The following is a 22,521-nucleotide window of genomic DNA, read 5'->3' as shown; positions in this document are numbered from 1 at the left end:
AGATATAATGCACGATTCTACGATATTTCTTCAAAAGCAGATCGTGGAGACATTTTAATCGTCCACGATCAAAAATCGTCATATCGCACACCCCTATCTTAGGTTTAAGTAATCTTAGCTTTACTTAAATCATTAAAGATTTTATAACAAAAAGACATGTACATGTGAATGAAGGCATGTTTAGAATTATAGTGAAAGGCCTTTAACTTGCCATAAAACTGTGAACTGTCTCATTTAATAGTGTCAGTGCAATCAAGTCAAGTCAATAATATTGTTAAATTTTAAGTGTCCCCAACTAAGCAAGCCAGAGGCAACAATGGCAAGAACCCAAACTCCATCAGGTGACAGAAATAGAGAAGAAATCCTATAGCTATAAATCTTAACGCAAATATTTTTTTCAAACATGCTTAATTTTATCTAGGAAATTTGTCACTGAATAAAAAATGCTAATGTACTGGAAATAGTATTTTTTGTAGATGAATGCTGTTTGAATGCATTGTATGCTGTTTATGTAAAAAATAAATAATGGAAAATGTATTTAATATTTGTTTATAGAAAATGTATTGTATGTGTGCCATCTAATTCTGTGTTGTGATTTATTGTAGGTTAAATGATTGTAACTTAACAGAAAAAAGCTGTTCAGCTCTGGCTGCAGTTCTTGGATCAGATACCAATCTGAAAGAGCTGAACATGAACAATAATAATCTGCAGGATTCAGGAGTGAAGCTGCTCTGCACTGGACTGTGTAAATTGGAGATACTGAGGTAAGTTGAGCCACAGGAGTCACATGACTAAAGTAAGGTGCAATGACTGACAGGACGATGCCAGAGTTTAAAAGTTATAAATAAAAGTTGCATTTCTTTGTTTAATATAAGTAAGTTTGCCTTTGTTCTATTGTAGTTGTGTTTTTCATTCAAAATAATAATGAGCCATAAACTAAGCAGTCCAAAGATCTTTTATTTATTTGTTACAACGTGGGTATAGCATATCATCCTTCTTATCAATTTTGTTAATAAAAGTCCAATGTTTAATATAAGTGAATTTATCATTGTACTATTTTATTATTGATGTATTTTCATTAATACTAATGAACCACAAACTAAGCATTTGTTTTAAATTTAGGGGAAAACACTAAGACCTTCATTTATCAGTGTTACAATGGGGGTATACTATGCCATCTATCCTATTTGTTTTGTTGATAAAAGTTTTATTGTTCAATATAACAAACAATAAAAAAATGGTTGTCATTGTGCCATTTTACTGTTGTTGTGTTTTTTTCAGTGAGTAATACTGAAGTGACATTAAGCGTTCATTTTGTGCTGCATTCATTTGGTGCTGCACTGTAATGGAAATAATTGCAGGGGATTATAATAATTAATGGATCATGTATTTTCCATATATGTATATTCTACTTCTTATAAGTTAAGACTTAAATTGTGCTGTTTTTGTTTATAGTAATTTATAATTTAGTGATTTAATCGTTGTTTGCATATGTAGTGTTGAGTCAGAATTCAGATGATTCTGTTAGAGCTTTGACATTAAAGATATCGCAAGCGTAATATTGCGAGGGGCGCCGTGAGCACTGAGCGAGCAGGTACGAGTAGTGAATTGTCGTTGAAAAAGATGGATAAATCAAAAAAACTGTCGGGGCTAAAGATAGAAAAAGAAAGAGGGAAAGTGAGATGGCATGTCAAGGGATACCAAAAGCAGCTAAATAAGTGGATGGTGAAAGGCAACAGGTAGGATTTAAAGTAGGGCTGAACAATATTCTGTTTTAACATCAACATTGCGATGTGCGCATGAGCGATAGTCACATCGCCGGAACATGCGATGTGAAGGGTAGTAGCACCCATGGTGTATTAAGAGAATGGTAGCACCAGGGTAGCACACAGTAAACACGAGTTTGTTGTATGTCTTGTTGCTGGGGTGACATGCACGTTCCGCGTGCCTGCACAGTGATTGATTCGCTGTGCCGCTGCTCACCGCTCACAGCCAACATTCACATCTTAACAGATGTTTGTTTGTTCATTAGGCTATAATTCCTCAAAATAAGTAAAATAAAATCTTATTCTCTCTCTCTCTCTCTCTCTCTCCATGTTTTCGGTGCTGATGCAGTGTTCATGTAAATGGCACCTAAAAGCTGTCACAAAGTAAAAGTAATTATTATAAGTATGTAAAATATTGCAATGAGACATTTTAATTGTTTATTAATAAACAAGTGTTTTCTGTGTCGGCTGCAAAGATGAAGTTGATGATATTGACTCGCGAAATATCGCAATGTAATTTTTTCCCAATATCGTGCAGCCCTAATTTAAAGTGTGATGTCTGTGCTTGGAGGCTTTAAAATGTTCATGTTAACAGACATTAGCGTTCTAAAGTTCTCTGAAGTGTGGCTGAAAAAGCCAAGTAAAACTTTAAATAACCATTGAATCAAATTAACATTTTATTCTTATCTGTGAAATAAGCATGTAACCCGTTTCAACTCCACCACTCAAAGAATTGTTAAATTGTTCGCCAAATTTGTTGCTTCATACCCCTCTGACACTGGGTAGTTGCGCCCCTGGTCTCACTCATCCTTGCAAAGCTGCTTCAGCTCAGTGACATTTGTAGGCTTTCCAACATGAGCTGTGCTTCAAGTCCTTCCACAGCATTTTAATGGAATTGAAGTCTGGACTTTATTGGGCCATTCCCAAACTTTAATTTTCTAATTTTCCGACCATTTTCAGATCATAGACTTTCAGAGTTGTACAGTTTTAGTTAATTGCAATCTTGAAAGGGATGTTGATGTCTAACATATTAAAGTTCATTGAGCCTTTTGTTTGCCTCCATATTCAATTGTCAGTTTTTGCGGGGGTTAACGATTTTGGAAAATAATCTAATTGCGATTTAATTTTACCAATATTGCGATTGTGATTTAATATGCGATTATTTTTTAAGCTCTTTATCTTTTCTATTATTCAACAAAAACAAGCAATAAATCATTGTAAAATAGGGAAGGGAATCTTTAGGCACCTCATGAGCCGATCTAATTTTTTTCTTATTAATTAATCTTATTAATAAAACTTAAAATATTTAATTACATATGTAATTATAAGTAGGCCTACTTTTATAAACAATTACACATTAAAAAACTAAATTAATACAATTACATGTTAATAATTTTAACTAATATAGCTTCAAAACAAATAACAAAGAGGGGAAAAAAATATTACAAGCAATAAACAAAGTGCTTTCAGTATTTAAGAGTCGGCTGTCTGAACGTTTTCATCTCTTTTGAAATTATAAGATGTGGTTTGTCCTATCTGTTTAATAACTTAAGATATAACTGACTGTGTCACATTAATTTTGCGTCATAAAAGCATTTTGAGATGCAAGTACATTTAACCACGTAGACGGAGTCGCTCACAGCCGCATGCTCAAACGCTCTTCGCAAAGCGCGCGTGAGTATTTGAAATTGAAAGCAGCTTCTGTGGTGATTTTCATATTTGTAATATATAAGCCAACTGCATTCCAAAAGACATATGATGCCTTCGTAGAGCATTTGTAAGCAAAATACCGGCGGGCGAGACCGCGCACTACAAAAGTAACATCAAGCAGACCGCGCGTATCTCATATCATGTGCAATGAAGCACGCGAATGTTCTTGTAATTCGCTTCAACTTTTCCGAACTTTATGAAAGATTATTTTTTGGAAGGTTCGAGTGGTGTCGTGTGTGTGTGTGTGTGTGAGACAAAGGAATTAGAAGCAAGCAGAATACGGTTGTTTATAAAGCACACGTAGCGTCATCACGTATCTGTGTTGAGAACTAAGCTCAGACATAAATCTGAAATTATTTTAATCAATACAGAATCGTTGGAGAGAATCTATAACACAATATCACATAAATTAAACATAAACTGTTATTTCCTGTAGCCTACCTATGCCAGGCCTATGTGCAGCGTGACAAGTTGATGCTTCATCTGCAAGACTGGTTTACTCTCGCGTGTCACGTGACCAGAGTGTCAGTTTAAGGATTTATATTGTTCAGGTTTAACTGATTAATCAGCTGAATGTTTTCCTCTCTGTTCTAGACTCTCTAACTGCAGTGTGACAGAAGAAGGTTATAAAGCTCTGGCTTCAGCTCTGAGATCAAACCCTTTACACCTGATAGAGCTGGATCTCACAGGAAATGATCCTGGACAATCAGGAGTGAAGGAGTTCAATGATTTACTGCAGGATCCAGACTGTCAACTGGAGACACTGAGGTGAGACGGGATCAAATAATTAACTAAATTAGCTATATGCAGGCTAAATATTCATAACTAATATATTATTTTAGTTATATAATAAGCTGTACAATTTGTTGCATCAAAATGATCAAGATCAGATCAGATGCTGCAGGTTCTGTCATGATGATGATAACCGTCAACACAGTTTAGTTGTGATACGAGCTACAGGTCAAATAGACATTATGGGTCAGTATATGTGTGCTGACATTCAGGAGTATACCTTGATAATTAACAATAATAGTTTTCCATCAAGCCCAGATTCACTGCATCTCTCTACAGCAGGTCTATGAGTCTCCAGATGTTCTCAAACATGCAGTTTCACAAGCCAGTTTTCTCTGTGCTGTCGTTTCTCACTCCTCCTGCTTTAAAGACAGAAAGATCTTAATTTCACACTCTGTATTCATACTGAAAATCATGATCTAGTGAGCTTTTGCCCTTCTGCTCTGTGAGACCTTTCTGTTCTTATGCTTATGTTTGCTTTAGGACTGAGTGTTGCTCTAGTTTCTTTTAAATATATATTTATTTGTGTATTTAAATGTTTAAAGAAAAATTTGACATCTAAATAACTAACTTAAGCTTGTCTTTAAAACAATAATTACGTTTTTTATCGTATCAATCATTTTTTGTAATGCAGTGGACATTTAGTTGATACCTGAATTGCCTCTTCTGCAGGTTTGTGAGTCCTGCTGCTGAGGAAGCCTGTCAGTATGTGAATAGAGTTGTGGGTATAAACCCGTTACTCCAGAGAGAGCTGAATCTGAGAGGACATAAACTAGGAGACACACAAGTGAATCAGATCGCTGCTCTACTGCAGGATAAACACTGTCAACTCAACACACTGACGTGAGTATTGCTCATTTATTTATTATATTACTTTTAAGCATTTTTTCCCTCAGTCACACAGAGCCAGAACAATTTAAAGTAATAAAATTAAACAGTCAATTAAACTATTAAGCTGCAACCCCACTTTTGAAAAATCCCCAGAATGTCACATGATTATGGCACTTTTTCATGTGTTCCATATATGGACTAAAGCTGCGTCCGAAATCGCGTACTATGGGAGTAGGTACTACATTTAAATTAGAACGTACTTCGCGACCGTTAAAAAAGTACGCTCTATATAGTATGAATACGGGTAGTATGAATGATAATGGCAATATCACAAGCAGTGTGTGTGTATATATATAGAAAAAAAATCTTCTAAAATGAGCATTTTTATCAAGCTTGTATATTTAGGTTCAGTAATTTCACTTTAATGACAGTTAATAGGTCCTTTTCATTGCCATTAAAGTGAAATAACTGAACATAAACATACAAGCTTGATAAAAATGATCAAACTAGAAGAAAATTTCAGATGGCACTTAGAGGCTTTTACATCTTAAGTATTCATATGTGTGTGTGTGTGTGTGTGTGTGTGCATATATATATATATATATATATATATATATATATATATATATATATATATATATATTAGGGCTGGGGGAAATAACGCGTGAATCTTTGCGATTAATTTAAGATGCTTAACGCGTTAAAAGAATAATAACGCAATTAACGCAGCACTTTTTTTTGCCTCGTTTTAATGACTTCCTGTTGCGGCTGCTATTGAAAATACTGAAAATATACTGTCCCGGTCCTCCGTGTTCGGGTTTCATTCTCTCGCAGCTTTCATGAGCGGGTCTTTTCCGCGCAGTGCTCTCCATTCCGTGTGTGTGTGTGTGTGTGTGTGTCGGCCGTGTTTGCGCTGCGCGTTCTGCTCTGTCGTTAACGGCCCAAACGCTCAAATCATGTACTGATCACGCACTGAAAAAGCAAAGTCCGCTCCAATAACGTGAAATTTCTCAGTAGTAGACTTCTGTTTGCAATAGCCCTACTGAGCTGGTATAGTCATGCTGGGCAACAATGGTAAAATGATCAAACTAGAAGAAAATTTCAGATGGCACTTAGAGGCTTTTACATCTTAAGTATTCATAAATGTGTATGTGTGTGTGTGTGTGTATGTGTGTGTATATATATATATATATATATATATATATATATATATATATATATATATATATATATATATATATATATATATATACACACACACACATAAGAAATGGATCATATACAGTACCAGTCAAAAGTTTGGAAACATTACTATTTTTAATGTTTTTGAAAGAAGTCTCTTATGCTCATCAAGCCTGCAGTTAAAAAAAAAAAAAAAAAAAAAAAAACAGTAATATTATGAAATATTATTACAATTTAAAATAATGGTTCTCTTTTTTAATATATTTTAAAATGTAATTTATTTTTGTGATGCAAAGCTGAATTTTCATCAGCAAGTACTCCAGTCTTTGGTGTCTTATGATCCTTCAGAAATCATTCTAATATGATGATTTGATACTCAGTTATTATCAATGATGGAAACAGTTGTGCTGTTTAATATATTTTTTTGGAATACTTTTTTCAGGATTCATTGATGAGTAAAACGTTAACAGCATTTATTCATAAAAACAGCATTTATTCAAAATAAAAACATTTCTAACAATATAAATCGTTACCATCACCTTTTATCAATTTAACGCATCCTTGTTGAATTAAAGTACTAATTTCTTTAAAAAAAAATAGTTATTGTTCCCAAACTTTTGAACGGTAGTGTATATTGTTACAAAAGATTTCTATTCTAAATAAATACAGTTCTTTTTAACTTTTTATTCATCAAATAATCCTGAAAAAAGTATCTCAGGTTATAAAAAAAATATTAAGCAGCACAACTGTTTCCAACATTGATCATAAATCAGCATATTAGAATGATTTCTGAAGGATCATAAGACACCAAAGACTGGAGTACTTGCTGATGAAAATTCAGCTTTGCATCACAAAAAAAATTACATTTTAAAGTATATTAAAAAAAGAGAACCATTATTTTAAATTGTAATAATATTTCATAATATTACTGTTTTTTTTGTTTTGTTTGTTTTTTAACTGCAGGCTTGATGAGCATAAGAGACTTCTTTCAAAAACATTAAAAATAGTAATGTTTCCAAACTTTTGACTGGTACTTACGTATAATACATACATACATATTATATTTATAAATAAGCCAACACAGAAAACAAAAAAACTATAAACACGTTTACAGATTGTGAGCCCTACAACCTACTGCGCCAATTCTTCATCTATATTTTAAAGATGGAGCTGACCTCCGCCCGACCTCCGACTTTCACGGTAGTCCATCCAGTCACTGATTGCGACCATGGGTGGAAAAAAAGCACATCGAGGTGCTGGTGTTCTAGCTACATATCATATATTTGAGCTTAATTTTTGACAAATTATTTACTTTAAATTTGGGTAGGAAAAATTCAAGTGGAAATCCAAAAATTACTATCTTGTACACATGCTTTTAAAGAAACAGATTTTGAGTTATTTTAAAGTGATGCCCTACAAATGAGATTGTTAGTAAGAAAGTCCCTTTAGATCTTTTAGAAACCTGTGAAGGTTCCCTTACTGAAGCTGCTGACGTTCACTTTCTTCCCTCAAGACGACGTTTTAAAACTTTTGCTTTTGGTGGTGCTTTAAGCTCTATTATACTACTTTGTGCCAAAGTTTTGTGATTTTGTTTTAAGCTTTGTATTCTGTATCCATTTAAAAGTTAAATAATATACGAAAATAAAGCAAATACATTTTAAAGGTGTCTGGAGTGTGTGGGTATTTCTCTATAGTGCGGCACTCATATTTTTCAGATATACCTGCAATTTGCTTGTTTCAAAAACCATCTGGAATCTGCCACAAAATAAGTGCACACACAACACCCTTTAAAAATATTAATTACTCAATTCCACATATTAAACACTTTACAACTGTAAATCCCTGGGAATTAAGTGTTTTGTAATAAAACTTGCTAAAACAGCATGACAAAATGACCTTACTAACAAATAAATGGAAAGAGAGTGTGTAACATTTGTTTTCTTTATTATTATTATTATTTTTTAGCAATTATTTCTAAAAGCTGAAGGAATCTTTCCTCTCTCTGGCCTCCTGTTCTCGTCTCTCCTCATGCTCTCGTCGCTCTTTCTTTTCTTTCCTCTCTTTCATTAGCCACTCTCCACTCTACAAGAACACAGGTGTGTTCATCAGCCCCTGCAAAATCAACACAGAATTTAACATTAGTGATGAACCATGGTCAATCTATATTATTATATTAATATTAATGTTACATGGACAAGTTGAGGTACACTTGATAACAGTAGCTTGCTACGTAGCCAACACATATTACATATCAACACTGGTAAAGGAGAAATAAAATCGCTGTAAAATAAAAAATAAAGGTTTTGTAACTATCATTTAACTGAGAAACAACGTCGTTGTTTAAATAAAACAGTGTTAACTAGCTGACAGGCATTAGCTCGTTCTGTTCGGTAATAATAATGATAAAATTGTCAATTTTGCAGCCAATTCACAAAATTGTACCCTCGATTTACATTATTTATACTTTTAACAAGTCAATCGTTTACTTATATGATGTTAAACAAATACAATTTAACCACAAAGAAACAATAAGTGTTTTGTAAAGTATTTACACTTGAAAACAGCCGCGTCTCCATTTTCTGCTAAGGTGGCAAAAGAAGCAGTTAAAAAAGGAGATGTTGAAGTCAACATTAAATTATCAAAATCAGAGGGGAAAGGCATAGTGTGGAGAAGTATAAATCAACAATGGCAACAGAGCTGGGATAATGCAACAAAAGGGAGACATTTACACGAAATCCAAAGCAAAGTAGGTATATCAAGAAGTACGGGAACAAAGAGGAAAGAGCAGGTGATAATGAGCAGGCTGAGAATTGGGCATAGCAATCTTAATGGCACACTTTTTATTACAGGAAATCATCCTACAGGAATGTGTGAACAATGTCAGGAGGCTGAAACAGTAGAACATATTCTTATAACATGCAGGAAATTTATTCAGGAAAGACAAGAAATGGTAACAAAATTAAAAAAATAAGACGGGTAGATAATACAGTAAAAAGTTTATTGGAGTATGGAGAGAGTGTGGAGGGTAGGAAAGTGATATTTGGTTTTCTGAGGATGACTGGATTAGATAGGAGGATTTAGTATGAATGAGAACAAAGGGTAAATAAAACCGAAAGGTGGCAGTAATGCAACTCAAAGGATGCCAGCTGCCTTAAAAACCCAAAAAGAAGAAAAGAAGAAGAAGAACGTTGGAGGATTTGAACTTGAAAAAACAGAGTGTACTGAGTAAGCCTACTGACATCTTTCCGCAGTTAAAACTACATTACTTCTTATGTTCATTCATGTTTATTTGATGCTATAAATTAACTAGAAGGAAGAGATGATCGGTTCACGAGCAGCTTTAACTGAGGCACCACAGCGATCTGTCAAGACACATTACAGAGCCACAAAACGGTTACGGTAGTCTAAATTTCTTTAAAAATGACCAAATTTTAATATCAAAAGTAACCTGGACTGTCTTGTCTGTCAGCGTGTTGTCAGTGTCTCTGCTGCGCGATGTTTTTCATTGCGTGAGATCATGGTTTGGCGTGAGCGCGGTGTAGCTTGTCGGACATAGCAACAGTAACTAAAGGGGCCGGGTCTTTGCGTTTTTTTTATTATTTTTTTTGCAACTGTTGTTCTTTGACATTTAAACGAAGTCAGCCATTTCGTTGGATTTTAGCTAAAAAATGTGGCGGCACATTACTGGAGTAGTAAAGAAAGCATCTGTGAAAGCAGCGCAGTTTGAGTGTTTCGGAACGTATATGTGGTCGGAGAGAAAGATGAGACTACCCTTCTCTGACTACGTTTGAATGTGTGAGTTAAGTATTAAACTGTTGGTGAGATGAGATGAGATAATGCAATGCTGACATAGGCTACAGTACAATGACAGTTGCACAGATGTTGGGAGTTGGGAACCGGTGAGAAAATGTCCGGTAGCCTACCCGGTAACTTTACCAGTAATAACCATAGATATCATATAAAGGCTAGATGTCTTGTGCGCGCTGCTGGCCAATGGAGGTCGACGTCCGCACACGGCGGCCATCTTACCACAGTGTGCTCGCTCACTCGTAACATGGTGCATGTACTTTTAAATAACCATAACTTGCTCAGAGATGTAGCTATGACACTGCATACATATGAATAATTATAACATAAATGTTCAAGCATTCGGAATTATAGCCACGTTAATAGCGTTAGTAAGAAACCAAACCATTTGTAAATCCGTCAAGATTTCAGCGAGATAAGAGGATTTGTGTGCGTGCTGATCACTCACCTTAATTCACAGAATAATTTCATATTTTCTGTTCTTCTAAACACTCCAAATATACAACAAAATGCATTTAAGGGCTAAAAAAGTGCATTTGGCATGATATGTCCCCTTTAATTCACTGCTCCACTGTGGTTAGATGGCCGCCGGTGATGCCGGAAATGACTCCGCCTTAAGACATCTAGCCTTTATATGATATATATGGTAATAACAATATTAATTTAGTTCTGCTTAACGGTTCCTGAACGCTGTAACTAACAGCTGCCCAGCCATCAACACAGCCGCGTGTGATTTGTTTTTAATACGAGCTGCACTAGGTCTATATCTGTATTCTAAGAGTTATTATTCCTTTTATGGATCTCGTTAATAACTTGACAACACTTAAATGTGTATTCTTACAAGTTAAAGAACAAATGTTTGTGCAATTCCTTTTTTTTCACCTTTTATGAGGCAAAAAAAAAACTGTCTGGTAAAAAGTCACTGTGGCGGGTGGTCAAAAAAGTTAAAGTCCGCGTGAACCGGAAGTTGCAAACGAGTTTTCTCCAGTGTTGTGACGTATTTCCCAGTGAAAAGGCATATTGAACAGAGGGCAGGGTTTTACTCTAGCGCTCCTCCTCTCCATCTCTCGCTCATAGCAGACTAACGGTTTGAGGGGAGTGGTTAAGCGTTTCCCAAACCATGCAGTCAAACCAACGTCGTCAGAGAAGGAACTCCATTCCAGTCCGGAAGTAACTTTTCAGACTTTGATTAAAGATTACGACGGCAAACCATTTTTTTCTGTGTATTAACTTGCACGGATTAATTTTTCACCACAAGACTAGTAATATGCGCTAACAAATTAAATAGGGTCAATTTTGATTTCAGTTGGACTTTAACTTCAGGCCCTGATCATGGGATAGTAAAGTGTCCATCATATGCGCACTTCAGAATCTCGCTGGAAGTAGTCGGTCATCCGGGTACTTCTCGCCTACTGTTTTTCGAATTCTATGATTTCGGACATACCACTCTGCTCACGTACTGTTTGTCGCATACTATATAGTAGGGAAGTATTCGATTTCGGGCGCAGCTTAAATGTGCATAGGGCGCCCTCAGGCTGTTTCTATGGATTGAGAAAACAGTACATCAGAGTATCCAGCGCTCATAATGATTACATCGACGCATTTGGGTATAAATTCAATAGGGTTGGGAATCGTAAGAAATTTTCCGGTTCCGGTTCCGATTCCGGTTCCACCAAACGATTCCGGTTCCGGTTCCGGTTCCCATTCAATAAAAAATATTAAAACAACTAATAAAAAATAGTAGTAAGGGAAAAATCCACAATCCTTTTTGTTTTTATTTCTTATACTTTTCAAATGAGTTTAACAGACTGGTAATGTCAACAAATTCAACATATTGTTATGCAATTTTTGCAAAAAAAAAAAAAAAAGTTTTTCTGAAGGAAAATAAATGTCTGCATTCTCTAGAATAATTTGGGACCTCTCCTATAGCTTATTGTATCTCCAGCAGTGGAGAATACCCTCTCAGAAGGGGTAGAATATGCTTGAATGTAAGATGTGTGTAGAACAGATTATTTTTAAAATTGTTTTGAATGATTGATGCTGCTAAAGTATAGTCCGAGTAAAAACGCTTATTGCAGGCTTAACGTAGTAATTCTGGATATACAAAAACACGGTTTGAAAAAAAGGCATTCATGATGCACTCGCTCATATACATTTTGTAAATTCTGAACACAAAAAAGTTACGGACTGCGTCTTTATGGATGTTTTGAAGCATCAGATCAGATGTAATCGATACACTCGTTATTTGAAGGCAGCGACTTTCAAAAGGTGATTTACTCTATTTTGGTTGCTACCGTAGACATCAGTTTATACTCGAATTATAAACTTTTATCTCAGTACTTCTGTGATCATTTGAATATTTGTAACAGAAATATCGATACTGTGTGATTGTAAAGCTGTTTCATATTGACAACTCTCTGGGTCAACAACAGCGCAAACAGATTTGAATGTTCAGGGGTGAGGTTTTTGTAATTTAGGAATAAGATCGCGTGGGTGTTTGAATCGAGATCTTTTACAGATTAACTTAATCGTGCAGCTCTTCTCTCTCTCTCTCTCTCTCTCTCTCTCTCTCTCTCTCTCTCTGCGTTGATATCTGACGCAAAACGTATTTGAGTAGCGCGAGGGCTTTTCAGTGCATTCATTACTATTTTAATAAGAGGTGAGACGTCGCTATTAAAGGATAAGCTCACAGCACTTCGCCCACACAGCGCACCAGAACCGTTTTCGGAACCGAAACTTAGGAATTTCGCACGGTTCCGGTATTTTTTCAAAAACACTACCGGTTCTGGATAAGAACCGGTTCTCGGTTCCCAACCCTAAAATTCAATAAATATTATTCCTCTCTATAGAAATCTGATGTAATACCGCGGTCACATGATGCCTACCGCGGGTCTGAGCTCGTCACCGTCATCACCGCAAAAAAAAAAAAAAAATAGCATTGGCCTGCACATGTGTGCACGTTGTGTCTAATTACATTGATTCTAATGACATGGATTGTGTCTAATGACATTGTGTCTTACATAAGTTTTGGGGTTGATTTAAAGCGGTTTACCGCTATACCGCGGGAATTTCTTGCTTTTCAACCGCGGTAAGAAAAAATCCATACCGTCCCAGCCCTAATCATGTTAACTGGGGGAACACGCGTGCACGCAGATTTTTATTCCAGTTTTACCTGGATTTCCAGCAGATGTTAGACGGCTACAGATTCGTCGCAGCCATTTTTCACGGATCCATGATTAAAAACGTATGTTTCACCAGTTGTATACACACTGGTATGCATAATAAAGCGATTTGTTTTTGAAGTGTATATTCCTGCGTATTTGACGCAATTTCAAAGAAGTTTAACATACTTTAGTGTCAAGCTCAGAAACCACGCCTATGTTAACATGGGGCATTCGGTTTCATTGGATGAACAGACTTGTCAGCGCACTTCAGAAGACTCTTCTCAACATTAGTGTATCATATTTTCTGTAGTGTGTTGTCATGAGTTCATCACAAATAACAACAGATGTAGATTAAATGAAAGTAGCTAGACTACCTAAAAGAAGCATAAATTGCAAAGTCATTTACATTTTTTTCCAGTTGCATTTATTGATCTGCATATAGCCTAATTTTATAATGGATCTATTATTTTTTATATAAAAACACTTATCAGCTTATTTTACTCTGCTGATTATATTAAGATCTCTTTTCTTAACCAGCTCTGACACCTGTATCCTTTTCCCTGGACATAAAGCAGCTATGCTTATAGGGTCATGAAGTTAATTATCTCTTGAACTTGTAACATTCAACAGATTTATAAAATAAAAAATAAAAACTAATTTTGACTCTTCTCCTTTCAGAACAATTCTATATAGCAAATATAGTAATATTGAATTGTACATTGTGTCAAGCTTTCCTGTAGCTCAAACAGTAGAGCGTTGGCGCTTACAACACCAAGGTCATGGGTTTGATTCCCAGGGAAAGCAAGAACTGATAAGAATGTAAATGTGTAGCTTGAAATGCAATGTAAGTCGCTTTGGATAGAAGCGTCTGCCAAATGTGTACATGTACATTATGCTCAGTAGGAGCATGAACTTGAATGTTGTGTATCTAATGTCTTGTATTGGACATGTAGAACACTTTGTCTTTAGTGATTAAAGTCCTGTGAAAAACACTGAGAGGCAACCACAAATTGTATTACTGAAATAAGCAAAACATATGATATAGTGATAATGAATTATTACAAATATATACTGATATTTTCTATGGCTAATATACTCATAGGCCTACATCACTAACCTCTTAATCATTTGTCACCTCACACGAATAGCATGACCCTCTCTAAAACAAGAGGAAATGCTTTATTGTTTACTTTTTTGCTGACCTCTTTAACAAAAGAAATATGACACAATCTTTTTATGTAATATAAATTTAAATTATGCCAGTTCTCTTCATTTGACTGGTACCATGAATCTCATTAACATATTCTCTTTACTTGTTATGAATCATCACATCATGTGCTTTCATTATTGTTGTCTGCTAACCGTTAGGAACAGATTAAAAGGTCTATAAATGACGTGTCATTGTTGTTAGGCCATATACTGCCACAGCAAATGGATGCAATTAAAGTTAGACAAATCAAAAACTTTGCAGGATAACCAATATCCCGACCGCTGCTCAAGAAAGGAGCGTGATTATATAAAGAGGAGATGTGAAAATTTCACAATGAAGGGTGATGGTGTGTTAAATTGTTCTTAAAAAGATAATACAACTGTGACATTTATTTACTAATATAACTACATTAGATGGAGAGCAGCATAGGTATTAAGGCCAAACTGGCCAATGGGTAAGAAACATGTATACATATACATTACAAAACAAGTAACTGTTCTTCATAAACATGTAACTTAAGTCTATAGTTTGTTCTCCCTTCCTTAGATTGAATGTTCAGAATGTTGAAGGTGGGACTGTGTGGTCAGATCTTCCACTATTGGCAAATACAGATGTCCTGCATGCACATTTGCCTTTTCTTTTTTTATATATATATTTTTTTGTTATTGTTGCTTTCATACCTGTTAGCTAATACATATGTTTGTTGAACATTCCCTGAATAAATGCTGTGGGTAATTCACTGGATCCATAAGGTATGGCTTCTCAATTTTCAACACTCTTTAGGAACATTTATGGAGTGTAGCCTACTGTATGCTTTATGCTTTAATTCATTCCTCAGTAACATTAAAATAAATAATAAATAAATGCTTGACATCCCTTTTACCACAGCAGTATTGCTGCTCAATTTAAATTAAGCCACAAATTGGCATCATAACAATAATCTGCGAATACACATGCACTGCAAAGACACAATGTCAATAGCATAATTTACTGGATCAGTGGTTCGGAGTGTGTATCAAACTGCCAAAGTCACATGATTTCAGTAAACGAGGCTTCGTTACGTCATAACTGTTTCAAAACGTTTGGAAATGTCAATGGTTCACCACTGGGGGGCGATGATCTCTGTGAACCCATGAATCATGCAGATTCACTGAGATTGAACAAGTGTCTGTGGGTTTTACCTGATCTCTGATCAGTTTTATACATTTGTAGACATTTTAATTAGACATTAGTATAATTAAAAGCAATTAATAGTAGTTAATAGTCTCTTATTGGCCTGTTTAGCTGAGCCATCCATAAAATACACCGACACTGCCTCACAGTGCAGCACTAAAGCAGATGAACTACCTTTTACAAAACTTGTTTGATTGTCTTCTGCTTAAGGAAATACTTTTAGTCCTTAATCTGATCATGTTAGTTTATACAGTTATTCTTTGTTCATGTTAGTTCACAGGGGATTTACTAATGTTAACAGAAAACTTTTGTATTTAAAAATGTATTAGTAAATGTTTCAACTTAAGGTTATTAAATGCTGTATAGTATTGTCCATCATTGGTTCATGTTAACTAATGTAGTTAATGTTAACAAATGAAACCTTACTGTAAAGTTTTAGCAAGTAGACAATGTGTCTGAAAACAACCGACATAAACACATTTGACCCAGTGAGCAAACCAAGGGTGACATTGACATGAAAGAACCTTAAAGATTATATGAAATGAATGTGTAAACTAACATAAATAGATCAACGCTTTCAACCTTTGTATTGTTACAGTGTTGGTAGTATATTTAAATGAACAATGTGTAGTCTTTCTCCATGTTACCTTTACCTTGATATCCCTGTTTATTTGTCAGCAAAAGTCTGCTGGATGAAGATGAACACGTTAGTTGATCATCATAGATCTGAGTCATTTTCTCTTTCTGTCTTCAGTCTGAATAGATGCAGAATTACAGAGGAACAGAGTCTCATCCTGACTTCAGCTCTGAAATCAAACCCGTCACACCTGAGAGAGCTGGACCTGAACTGGAATAAACTAGGAGACTCTGGAGTGAAAAACCTCAGTGATCTACTGATGAACCCACAATCCAAGCTGGAGAAACTAGAGTTAGTATCATTATACTGTACAGCAATTACAGTGTGACTGAAGTTTATTTATGTGAAGACAGCAGGGCTTATGTTTCAGTGTTTATAGCAGTGCACTTTCTGGGTTTCCCCTATTGCTCACAGGGGGTTAAAGTGGGATGTGAGTGTGCCGTACGGACTCTTATTTTGGCTGTACTGAAGACGAAGCGGTTTGACCAATCAGATGAAAGGGGCATTTCAGCGCCGCCCACATGTGCAAACGAAATATCAAAGCCATAAACCGATTTGTAAACCACAAACGAAAAATTAGAAATCGAGCCGAAATATCATTTTCCGTTTATTAAATTAAACGAAACACCGAATAAACGATCCGTCTTTTCATTTCTCGTTATTCCATTCCAAACAGGAAATGAAATGATCAGATGATACACGGACCGTGTCAATCAGGGTATCTTCCGTCCATTTCATTTCCTATTTGAAATGAAATAAGCAGAAACGAGAAATGGCGCCTTTATCCGTTTTTTCGTTTTTTCCAAAAAACGAGATTTCGGCTTGATTTTTCGTTTTTTAGTTCACAGGCAAAAAACAAATAAATTACTTCAAAATTCGTTTTGCACATGTGGACGGTCATGAGGCGCCCCTGTCAGCCGATTGGTCAAGAAAATCTGAGCATGTGACGTCATCGGTAGTTCCCCAGGTTTATTCAACAAAATAATAGTCCTATGGCTCTGCGTACCGCATATTAAACTGTTCAGGGCAGGTCCTGGGCTTACTTATGTGCAACTTAACGCGTTTCAGAGAAATATTTATATATCAGAAATATTAAATATTAATCTGCACCCAGACAGTTTTATTAGCTGTGCAGAGTTAAATCTGTCTGGTGCTGCGCTAGGCAAGCAATGTTCAGTCAAGTGTAGCATACGCAGCTGTCATAACTCTTCTTCTGTCGGTGATTTTCATATTTGTAATATATAAGCCAACTGCATTCCAAAAGACATATGATGCCTTCGTAGAGCATTTGTAAGCAAAATACCGGCGGGCGAGACCGCGCACTACAAAAGTAACATCAAGCAGACCGCGCGTATCTCATATCATGTGCAATGAAGCACGCGAATGTTCTTGTAATTCGCTTCAACTTTTCCGAACTTTATGAAAGATTATTTTTTGGAAGGTTCGAGTGGTGTCGTGTGTGTGTGTGTGTGTGTGTGTGTGTGTGTGTGTGTGTGTGTGAGACAAAGGAATTAGAAGCAAGCAGAATACGGTTGTTCATAAAGCACACGTAGCGTCATCACGTATCTGTGTTGAGAACTAAGCTCAGACATAAATCTGAAATTATTTTAATCAATACAGAATCGTTGGAGAGAATCTATAACACAATATCACATAAATTAAACATAAACTGTTATTTCCTGTAGCCTACCTATGCCAGGCCTATGCGCAGCGTGACAAGTTGATGCTTCATCTGCAAGACTGGTTTACTCTCGCGTGTCACGTGACCAGAGTGTAATCGCGGCTTTGCGATTAAAAAAATCGCATTTCATCAAATCGCGATATTATCGCAAATGCAATTAATCGTTCAGCCCTACTTTCAATACATTTGTATAAAGAATAAAATTAAATTCAGTTTAAGGATTTATATTGTTCAGGTTTAACTGATTAATCAGCTGAATGTTTTCCTCTCTGTTCTAGACTCTCTAACTGCAGTGTGACAGAAGAAGGTTATAAAGCTCTGGCTTCAGCTCTGAGATCAAACCCTTCACACCTGATAGAGCTGGATCTCACAGGAAATGATCCTGGACAATCAGGAGTGAAGGAGCTCAGTGATTTACTGCAGGATCCAGACTGTCAACTGAAGACACTGAGGTGAGACGGGATCAAATAATTAACTAAATTAGCTATATGCAGGCTAAATATTCATAACTATTATATTATTTTAGTTATATAATAAGCTGTACAATTTGTTGCATCAAAATGATCAAGATCAGATCAGATGCTGCAGGTTCTGTCATGATGATGATGATAACCGTCAACACAGTTTAGTTGTGATACGAGCTACAGGTCAAATAGACATTATGGGTCAGTATATGTGTGCTGACATTCAGGAGTATACCTTGATAATTAACAATAATAGTTTTCCATCAAGCCCAGATTCACTGCATCTCTCTGCACCAGGTCTATGAGTCTCCAGATGTTCACAAACATGCAGTTTCACAAGCCAGTTTTCTCTGTGCTGACGTTTCTCACTCCTCCTGCTTTAAAGACAGAAAGATCTTAGTTTCACACTCTGTATTCATACTGAAAATCATGATCTAGTAAATATTTTTACATTAACATAAGTTTATCAGTTTTCACTTTCACAAGTCAAAGCAATTCATCATTACTCAAGATTGAACAGCTGAAATGACTATACAGCCTTAATTTAATGCAGCAAAAATTATTTTACAGTGTAGGCTACTAAGATCTTCTTTTTTTTCTCAGCCTTTTTCTTGGTTGCTTTTATAAACAGACAACCATTTATTTAACAGTGCATTTTATAAAAGAGACTATAATATAACTAAAAATTACCATTATGTAGAATATTTTTGTACTTCACTTTTATTTGTTCCCATGTTCTAGTGTGGTGACTGACATTACAATGCACAAAGTAATTATGCAATTATTAAAATACAATAATGTAACGACTATGGCTCGATGGGTAAAAATGGACTTTTAATTTATATACTAATTAAAAGTGAAAACACTTTCTAATTCCCACAGACTTGGCAAAGTCTGTAACTGAATCCCTTTTACGACGCACTTCCCCCTCTCCACAGTGTGAGCTTCAAAGACATTACTGACATTCCGATCTCAACAGAAAACCCGCTCTGAATCACACACACACCAAACCACTCTGAAACTCCTAAAACACAAGTTACACACACGCATGAATCATTATCAAAATGTTTTTATGTAGTTTTCTTGTCTATGGGATGTGATGGGATAAATTGAGATATTTATGCCCTTCTGCAGATGTAATGGACACGTGTGTTGATACGTTTGAGGTGTATCTGTTTCATTAACTGATATTAATGTCGGGTGTAATATCCTACTGATCGTAATGAGCTTCTTTATACAGAAATATAAACTATATTCCGCGCAAATGTTTATTCCTAGACATAATGTGGTATTAAAGTTTTAATGCATTTTTCTGTGTACGATCAGAAGAGGCGTTCCTTCACAAACAATGAAACGCTCCCGCCTCAGAACCGAAAGATTTCATTGGGTCCCGTCATCAAACAGGGCGTTACCCCGCGCTGCTTTAAAAACCACAACACAAGCAGACGCTCTCTCTCTCTGCTCTCATACACTCTCACCCTCGTGACTCCGAACTCTGAACTCTCACCCCTCCCTGCACCAGCAGCGGAGCGGGAGAAGGCACAGGGCCTTCATCCAAACGAACCGTGGATGTAAAAATCCAGCTTCGTCCTGTAACTAAGTTTTCTCGCCTTTCCCGTACAGGGAAAAGAATTCTTTACTCGGTAATGTTACTTTCAAGTAAGCTTTTAAGAACTTCACGCGAAACGCAAGCCTACAAATCGATGAGACACGGTCCAGCCAAGGTACACACGTGGTCCCGAAGCCCAGCTTCACACAGACAAAGGAACAGAATCGCAAGTAACGTATAAAATGATCTCTCTCGAAGCTGCTTTCACAGTTGTCTCTTAAAAGGTTCTGTTTGTAAATTACCATACTTTCTCCCTCACTTTCTTCCTAGTTTCATTTTGATCAAGTCATGTTTTATGTTTGTTTGTCTAAACGTTCGTGGGTCTTGTGTAATTTTACGTACGTAGATTAGCCTATATTACTTCCTATATGCATAATCCTTTGTGTGTCATTTTTGATTAAATAAATCTTTTATACTTTGACTGACTCTGTGTTACAATCCCACCAATGTAATTGTCAATGAAATTGCGATAAGATCTAGCTACTAGCTCTTTATTTTAATTCATAAACCCAGCAATTTGTATCCACGGCCAGGAGAGAATCTGTCTGAGGTTTGATAATATAAATATTCCTTCTTAACTGGTATAATCAAAGCATTCGCTGGTCGAATGACTGATGAGAGACCAGTTATAGAACGAAATATTTTTGATAGTTAGCAGGTAATGTAATAGCATATGTGAAATGTATGAATTATGACTATGAGTTATGATTTTTAATATTTCCCCAAATTTCCTTACTGCTCGAGCTAATATTTCATATATGACCTAATTACGATTGTTACCATAAACGCTACATATTGGTGGAGAATGCGGGCAGGAAGTTGAAAGACTTCAAAATGCCCTAGACGACCTCCGTCTACACACAGACGGCAGCCAGCAGTCGGAGGACAACACCAGGAAGGAACTCGACGAAAGACTCCGACTGGCTGAAGCTCTCATAGAGAGAGCACATATTGAACTCAGAGACAAAGACTCTGAAATCAAGGCCCGTAAAACCCATTTACGAATGGCCTGAGCTGAACTCCATCAGCTTACTCAGCTAAGTCATGATCTCAGGTACGAACTCGACATTGCTCACAAAGAACTTGCACATTTTGACAGACTTAAAGGTGACCGGGAAGGGGAAACACACCTCACACTGTTATCCCCTTCCAGCGAGTCTGTGCCTTTCAGCCACACACACAAAGCTGAAAAGGCGGGCGCAAGCCCACTGCACCACACCATGCCTGTCAACACATCACAAGCTGAAGTGAGTAGAGCTGTAATGGGTCAGAATCCCCCCAGACGGATTGGGCCCCCAACAAACAGCTCTCTCACCCCACAAGCTTTGACAAGATGGCCAGAAACATCCCTATGTTTGCTGAAGACCACAATGTACACGTACCTTTCAGACATTGACTTTCATTTACACACTGTCCCCAACGCGACCGCTTGGGACGCACTGTACCTGCTGAGAATCAGACCCAGGGTTTTTCCAAGCCCTTGACATCCAGCAGAACCGACGTGGAAGAAAATGTCGCCTTCAGAACAGTATTCCTACGGAACCTACACCCCACAATGAAGACAGCGCAGCCACTTCTGATACAACTGACATCCTGAGTGTGCTGAAAGAGCTCCTTCACAGGACGGGCGAATAGAACAGGCCTGACATTTTATGCCTCAGCATAAAACCTGAAACAAGCACCCAGAACATTGCTTTCCATCCACAGGCTACAATGCTAACTGTCACCTCACAAAGTGACAGCACTTCACAAAGTGACAGCACCGACATCAGCCTAAGCCACCCTTCGATCACATCACCAGCTCAGACGCCAACTTTCCTAAGGAAACTGATTGAAAAGGGGGTGGTTCGAACACTTTACATGGTCACACAACGACCATCCTAACACCTTCAAGATTGCAGTGATTACACAGCACGAACGAACTTTAACAACACACTGCACACCTCAGAGCCACTAACGCGGCCTCCGCTGTGTACAAACAAGGTCATGCGGGCCTCTGAAGAACAAACTTGTCCAATGCCACCGCTTACCCCACCTACCACCCTCGCATGACATCTGAACACTGAAAGCCAGTAACTCAGATTGCTCTCTGAGTCCAAGCACATGCTGCGTTCACCGGACTCTCAAATCGCATTGTGCACATGTTGCCATCACAGCGCCACAGCTTGTAAGGTCACAGCGCACAAAAGGGGGGTCAAGCGTGCCCAGTAAACACACCATGTACTGAACACCGCAGCACCAAAGCCACACATGGGACATTAAAGCATGTGACATACCAACCTCAGCGAAAACAAAAGACTGTCCTAAGCCAACCAAGGACGTCCCTTGCTGGAATTTTTTTTTGTTTTGTTTTGTTTTCTCCTTCTCTCTCTCTCTCTCCCTATTGCCTCTAACAGAATGCTGTGGTGGTTCGCGAGAAAGCAGCCACAATCAGACATCACCAGGTCCGGCATCGCACGGAGAGAGCAACCCTGAGTCCTGAACACCAAGGCAGG

General features: G+C 36.9%; 1 protein-coding gene across 1 annotated transcript in view; it reads left to right on the top strand.

Annotated features, from left to right (window-relative positions):
* LOC311090940 (uncharacterized protein) overlaps positions 1-22,521 on the top strand; it is an 846,260-nt gene that overhangs the window by 14,953 nt on the left and 808,786 nt on the right. Inside the window, exons 8-11 of the mRNA XM_084126585.1 lie at positions 606-764; positions 4,071-4,244; positions 4,941-5,111; positions 16,390-16,563. Of these exons, the coding sequence (XP_083982711.1) occupies positions 606-764; positions 4,071-4,244; positions 4,941-5,111; positions 16,390-16,563 (678 nt within the window). The remainder of the gene's footprint in view (positions 1-605; positions 765-4,070; positions 4,245-4,940; positions 5,112-16,389; positions 16,564-22,521) is intronic.

This window comes from Abramis brama (genome assembly GCF_963993115.1).
Source record: "Abramis brama genome assembly, chromosome: 1".
In the NCBI taxonomy this organism is placed as follows: Eukaryota; Metazoa; Chordata; class Actinopteri; order Cypriniformes; family Leuciscidae; genus Abramis; species Abramis brama.
The sequence above is the reverse complement of the archived record's forward strand: the minus strand, read 5'-3'. Positions and strand labels throughout refer to the sequence as shown.